The following is a 7,208-nucleotide window of genomic DNA, read 5'->3' on the forward strand; positions in this document are numbered from 1 at the left end:
CATTTTTCTACAAATTAGGGAAAATATTTTATTAAAAATTACATTATATTTTGCTACTATTATAGGAAAGTAAATGAGTGTATGAAGAACATCTGACATTAATGTTATGCTCCAGAAATCTCATATTTTCCTAAAAGTGATACCCTCAGAATGATCTATTGCTTTAAACAAAAAATAATATGCCACGGAGTTTGCTAACAAGAATTATTCCACCATTACTTTGAGGATGATATGCTAACTACCCTCCTCCATACCAGAGCAGATTAATTGTTTTAAAAACATAGTTAACAATGTAGGAATACTAAATAATCATTTTCAAGAAATCTTCAGTTGACCAACATTATGAATCTGTATATGGAAGAAAGCTACAACAGAACCCACATAAAAACCTAGCTAACAATGTAGGAAGACTAGATAATAATTTTCGAGAAATCCTCAGTTGACACATTATGAATCTGTACATGGAAGAAAGCTACAACAGAACCCGTATTTCATCTTTCAAGAAATCTTCACTTGACCCACATTATAAATTTGTATAAACAAGAAACCTGTCAGTGCTACAGTTCCTAATCCAACATTGATTACAGACCAATTCTGCATTATCACGCAAACTAGTGCAATGAAACTCAAAGTGTGGAATCCCACTGATGTCCTCAAGGCAAGGATTTTTGTACGGTTGGACCCTCCAAACACAGTGATTGCAAGTACTACTGTCACAGTAGAGTATGCGACAGGAAATACAACATCGAAAGGAAACTCATCGAAGCAGGCAGAGCCTAGGGTTTTGGTGATAAACACTATAAAAGAGAGCAAACCAGCATAGTAAGGTATGAGAATCATCGCAAGAAATATGAAACTGTTTGTGTCTGCATGCTTTCCAATGGTATCCATCGCATTGATAGTAAGCTTGCTCAAGCTGCCTAAATATTTTCCTCCTTGCTGTGTGTTATCCTTTCCCTTCAAAAAAGAATAAAATAACCAGGATGCAATTCTTTTAGGGTTTGTTAAAGAAACCAACAACAAACAGATATAGGTAGTATTTGTTACAGAAATCAATAAAAAAAATATAGGTATTATTGTTACAGAAAACAAAATTAGGTGTAATTACAAAAATCAAGAAACAGATATAGATATAAAAATTACAGAAATCGAGAAACAGATATTGTAATTAACAGAAATCCTCTCTTGCTCATACCTCCTCCAACGGAGACACTCCAATAGAATCCATACCGCTGATAATAAGTTTTCTCAAGCTGTCTAAAACTCTTCCTCCTTGCCGTGTTATACTTTCCCTTCAAACAAATAAAGAAAATAACCAGGATGCAATTCTTTTAGGGTTTATTGTTACAAAAATCAAGAAGTATTGTTCCAGAAATCAAGAAATGGATATACATATTGATCTTTTCAAATTAAAAAATAAATTCAAATAATTTAACTATTCAGATTAAGATTAACTGTGATTATCTTAAGAAGATGAAATAAAGGATATGCCCATTAATTAATTTTAATGTTTAAACACTTCCTAATCCCCTTCAATGTATGGCTTAGAAGATGTTACCTATTTGTGCCATTTCTTAGAGGTGTGTCCCCTAATATGCCAATGCCATGTTTTAGTCACCCATGTATTAGTTGATTATTATGGGGTAGATATGAGAATTTATATTTATCCACACTTTTTATGTTGTGCAGTGGAATTTATATTGGCCATTAAATTCACAAGTGGTAGTAACCGCTTGATACCTTAAGTTATAAAAAGGAAAGAGTGTATGAACTAGGACTTGTACCAAAAGGGGTGCAAGGATCAAGTAGCGAGAAAAATATTTGTAAGTTAATATATTAAAAGTACAGCTCAAATTGTGAATAGAAGAAATTATTTTAGATAGAAAAGTTTGCACACGAATTGATATATAAAAGATTAAATATGCAAAACATGATTCTGCATTGTGATAGAGATTCCCTAGACAGATCTAAATGCACGACTCTTGCTTATACAAATTTTGAAAATCTTCGTCCCTAGGGTTATTAGATGTTACATAGAAAAACAACATATCAATATAACATGCAGCATAGATAATGCACTTCATTCAAGTAGCTAAAATTTACTTGTTGGGGTAAAAATAGTCTTGGATGTACATTTATCATTGTATGTTTTTCAGTCATGAAATAATAGCATATAAAGAGCTTCAAGTAAATATACAGAGATAGTGAAAATCTTTTCAGTATTACAAAAACTCATAAGCTTCAAGGAGACAGTTGGTCTTCTCTCTGCAAAGTCAATATATGAAAACAATATAAAATATATTTTTTTTCTAAAGGAAGGCATATTCTCCATTCAAAAGAAAACTTAACGAAGCTGGATAAGAAGAAAACAAGGATGAGGAAGGGTGAGCAGGACAACCACTCTGGGTTGTGTTGGTGCCTGCGCAAGGTGCCAAATTTTTGTTTCTGGTCTGTCAGTGGTCTCTGGTTTTGTCTGTGTAACTAACATAGGTTATAAAAAATAGTGTATGATGTAAATGAAGTATACTGCTATGGTGGGCCACAATTGTAGTTGGAGCACCCTATAGTTTGTTGTGTTGATGGTCTCTTGTTTGATAGCCGAATAGATGAATTGCAGTGAATGCTGGAAATCTCTGCCCAGTTAGGGGCTTTGAATGTACTGAGACTTTTTTTAATATATGAGTATAGCCCCGATAGCACTACATTTACTGATAAAAAAAAGTGATTTACTGGGGAGGAGCCTAAGGTCTGTATTTGATCAAGTACAATAGGGATAATATTCTTGACCAAGAGCAGTTGTAAATTGTACCTCAAATGGTATCTCATTGTTTTAATTTACCACCTAAAAATTTAGTTCCAAATTGTAGCATGGTTATTATCATTTTTTTCAGATCGGGTGAGCATTTGCCGAAATTTCAAAGCTCAGTAATTTAAAAAAGACAATAAAGAAGATTGCAGAGTTGCATCTCAACCTAAGTCACTGTGTTCGAATTCGAATTCGACTTCAGCAACAATAAAATTCGGATGTTCTTCAGCAAGGGTAAAAAATTAGAAAAAAAAATCGACATTAAATTCGCCTTATATAAAAAAAATTAAATATAAATAATATATAAATAAATTATCAAATTAGTTTAACTATTATTTTTGAAAGAGGAAAGATTTAAATTAAAATTTAATATAAATAATATAATATTTTAACTTTTCTAAGACATCTAAAGTCTATTTTTAAATTAAAAATACAAATATTGACAACATATTTAATAAATTTTAATAGAAAAAAAAGAATTTTGAAATTTGATGGAATATCAATACAAAAACGAAAAACAAAAACCTAAAAGAAAACTAAAACAGTGAAGATCCATATGCCTAAAGGTTGCGTAGGAGCTGCGGCCATTGCATCAAATTTGCTGGATCGCGTCAAATTTGCAGGGCGACACTTGTGAGAGTCTGCTCGCGTCGCCTCTGTTTGCGTCAGACTTGCCAAGCATCACCTCTAATCGCATCGAACTTACCGGGCATCACTTCTGTTCGTGTCAGAAAACCCGTAAAGGAAACTCAAGTTTTTCGAATGCATTTTTTATTGAGAAATCCCTAACCGATTTACCGTACGAATTTTAAGCCAAACTGAAACAAATTTTTTGGGTTTTTAAAAAAATCGTTGAATTTCGAATTCCATGTATAATATTCACCGAATGCGGTGACTAAGCTCTCAACCAATGAAGCAAAAGTGATTTGCAAAAATCTTACACTTTCAAGATCAAAAATAGTAAATCTTCCACTTCCAAAACCTTTAAAATCCTAGAGCAGTTGAAGGGTGATAAGTCATGACCCTAGATTCTATACCCTCTGATTGTAGAACAGTCTGTCCCGAGAGGCATCCGAGGACCTTTCTAGAGTTTTCATTAAGAATGATTTTGCACTTTGCCACTAGTATCATGTCTTAAAGATGTAATCATTAATCATTAATGCATTTTTTGATACATCAGACAAGTATTGACTGCATTAAGCCTCATGCTAGAAAAGAAACTGTAAACCCTTGTAGTTGCTGTTTTTTAATTAACTGTAAGATCTGCTTCAAAATAAGTTACGTTTGAGCAACATGTGAGGTAATAGCAAGGATTTTGCTCTTAAATAGTGAATTTAATAACCAAAAATTGTTTAATTTAGCCAGAGTTGATGAGTTCTAATTCTGGAATTAGTTTTTTTGATGATGATGATGATGATAAATTTTTGGTTAATTACATTCATGTGACTCACTTCAGCATTCAATGCCTGTAACACGTTTGTATAATAAATGTTTTTATCTGACACACATTTTGGATAACAAAATTTGTCTCTCCATAGCATGAAACCACTTGTGAATTCCCCAGATATATGTGTCATGTCCCATCAATAAATGGAATTGCAACCATATTAATACGGTTGCAGCCATAAAACCCAGATAGCAGGGCCAACCTAGTACGATAAGAAAATAAAAATAAATAATAAAATCACATATAGGGCCGACCTGGATTGAGGAGTCAACCTAGGGTTTCGTGCAGTAATTAAGGAAAATAAAATATAAAAATAATAATAATAAGTTTATTGCCTTGGCCGACCTGTTGCGACCTTTGGTGATTTGAAAGGTATAAATAAGAGATTTGTGGATCATTAATGGCAAAAAACAATTTCTATTTAAAAGCAGATTTGCAGAAAGAAAGCAGAGCAGATGAACTAAAGGCAGAATTAGCAGATGAAATAAAATCAAACATTCCTATATATCTATAAAACCTGCATAAATCAAACAAAAATTTAAACACACATAATCTGCATAAATCAAAGGCAGAACATCGACCAGCAGCAAAAATAATAATATATGCAGCAAAATCGAATTCTGTAATAACTTCTCCGAGCAAAATCGAATTCTGTAATAACTTCTCCGATCATTGTGGACAAATTACAAGGTAATTCAGGAAAGGGAGCATTACAATTGGTATTAGAGCCTGATTCTTCCAGCATGAGGGATAAAATAGCAGATGCTTAGCCAAAGAACTTTGAAAGCCCTAGTGAGAAAATGGAACAAGAATCCAGGACCTTCATGGAGCAAACAGCCACAGCCCTACAAAATATAAATACTACCATAAATTCTCTTAGGTCACACCAAGGAAATGGGAGGGAAATTACCCCAAGCCAATATAAAAATAACAGCACATCAAGATCTACCCCTAGGATAACTTGACCTCCCTTATGTTGAGACCTTTTTACACATTGCCCCATTGCAAACGAGGACCCCCTCTTTCCTGCTTTTTGTGTCTTGTTAGTTTAGGGTTTTTGGCAATAGGTGGCAATTTTGAGCTTTCAGGAGTCCAAGTCTCAAGTTTTGATATGATCATGCCTAAATGCTATTAGGGTTTTAAAATTTTGAATAGGAACAAGTGCGTGTAAAAGGTTAAATATTTAGGTGATCCTAATTTTATCTAAGTCGGGAATTTGAGCATAGTTGAGTTTGAATGATTTTAAGTCGGTCATATTTTCGTGTCTAAGCATCAAGAGGTCCCTTAGGGGTTATTTTCTTGCTCCTAGGAGGTAATTCAAGTTAAAATTGCACTTTATCCCGATGGAATCTCTATTTTCTCACTCAAATTTTGATGAATTTGGCTAAGTCACGATGCATAATGATGAAATTTAACTTGTCTAGATGTTTTTGAGTGTGGAAATCATCAAATTCCCAATGGAAATTCATTAAATTGAAGTCTAAGAGTCAAAAATCCTAATGAGGGGCGTTTTTCCCCAAGTTTTTAAGCAAATTTCCAATGACCCATGATTTTCCCCACTCATAATCCTAATGGAGGGCATTTTTCCCCAGCTATCTTGACTTTTGTCTTGATGGACTACGTTTTTCTACCAAGGGGCCCAAATTTTGTCTAAGTGCTGGAAATTATCCTGATGACCCACATTTTTCCCCAGGAATGAAGTATGAACTTTAATGCGGATGAAACTGACTATCCTGATGAAGGTCGATTTTCCCCAAGTCAGTTGATGAGCAAATTTGATGGATTTTAGTGCGGATGATTGTCCTAATGTATGGCGAATTTCCCCCAAGTGTGTGTTATGATGATTTTTTATTCAGATAATCATCCAGATGGGGATTGATTTTCCCCAAGAGGCAATTGAGATGATTTGTGATGATTTTTCATGTGGATTTTTATCCAAACATGGGGCGATTTTCCCCAATTGGCCAAATTTGACGAAATTGAACGATTTTAAATGCAAATGTGGCTGGAATTTAATGGTTTTTGTCTTGTAAACAATTATCTAAGGATTAATAACAATTATTTAATGATTTGCAATGATCATTTAATGATTAAAATATTTTCCAGAGCCAAATCGATTTTCCCAGGCATGTTTAAAAGGCAAAGTTTTATCCCACATTGCATGTGTGGTGAAGTGTTGGGGTAAAAACAAGTTTAAAAGAGGCCAACCAGCAATATAATATTATTATATTTGCTGATGCGATTGATTGAAGACATTTTAGTGGCTGATTGGAGAGTTTCCAGCTAGGCGATTTTGCCTAACTGTCCATTGGACACCATTCTTGTGAGCTGGAGTTGCAGATTTGAGGATACTTGACAGTGGTGCCTCCAGACACATCTCAAGATTTCATGAGCATCTCTCAGATCTGATTGAAAAAGACACCAATCTTCATGTTGTAATCGGTGATGATGCTCGATACTCAGTAAAAGGTTCTGGTACTACCTCTCTAAAACTAGATTCTGGTATTTCCTTACAACTCTGTGATATTCTATTTGTACCTGGTATTAAAAGAAATCTTATTTCTATTTCGGCTTTAGAAGATAAGGGTTTGCAAATAGCATTTTCTGAAGGGAAAGTACTTGCTTGGTCTAAGAAATCTAACTTCAAATCTGCTCGTATTATTGGACATAGATGTGATAGTTTATATAAGCTTGCAGCCAATCCAATTCAAGCTCTCATTCATGAGACCCCTAAATCATGCGAGCTATGGCATAGAAGATTGGGTCATCTTCACTTTGAAGCTCTTCCCACTCTCGGTAAAATGGTCAAAGGTATGCCTAATCTCAGTTTATCTCATGATGATGCTTGTAAAGGTTGTGCAATGGGTAAGAATGTAAAGAATCCCTTTCATAAAAGCGATAGTAGGGCTAAAGAAAGGTTAGAGCTTATTCATTCAAATTTATGTGGTCCCATGT

At 34.1% G+C, this 7,208-nt stretch overlaps 1 protein-coding gene across 1 annotated transcript; it reads right to left on the minus strand.

Moving 5' to 3' along the window:
* Positions 1–296: 296 nt before the first annotated feature.
* Positions 297–5,097, minus strand: LOC131873616 (uncharacterized). The gene is made up of 3 exons (XM_059216523.1): positions 4,968–5,097; positions 1,196–1,292; positions 297–957 (listed from the first exon to the last, which is right to left on the minus strand). Exons 2-3 carry the CDS (start codon positions 1,226–1,228, stop codon positions 499–501), a joined length of 492 nt encoding a protein of 163 aa, XP_059072506.1. The 5' UTR covers positions 1,229–1,292; positions 4,968–5,097; the 3' UTR covers positions 297–498.
* Positions 5,098–7,208: the final 2,111 nt, after the last annotated feature.

The sequence above is a fragment of the Cryptomeria japonica genome, chromosome 2 (genome assembly GCF_030272615.1).
Source record: "Cryptomeria japonica chromosome 2, Sugi_1.0, whole genome shotgun sequence".
Classification (NCBI taxonomy): Eukaryota; Viridiplantae; Streptophyta; class Pinopsida; order Cupressales; family Cupressaceae; genus Cryptomeria; species Cryptomeria japonica.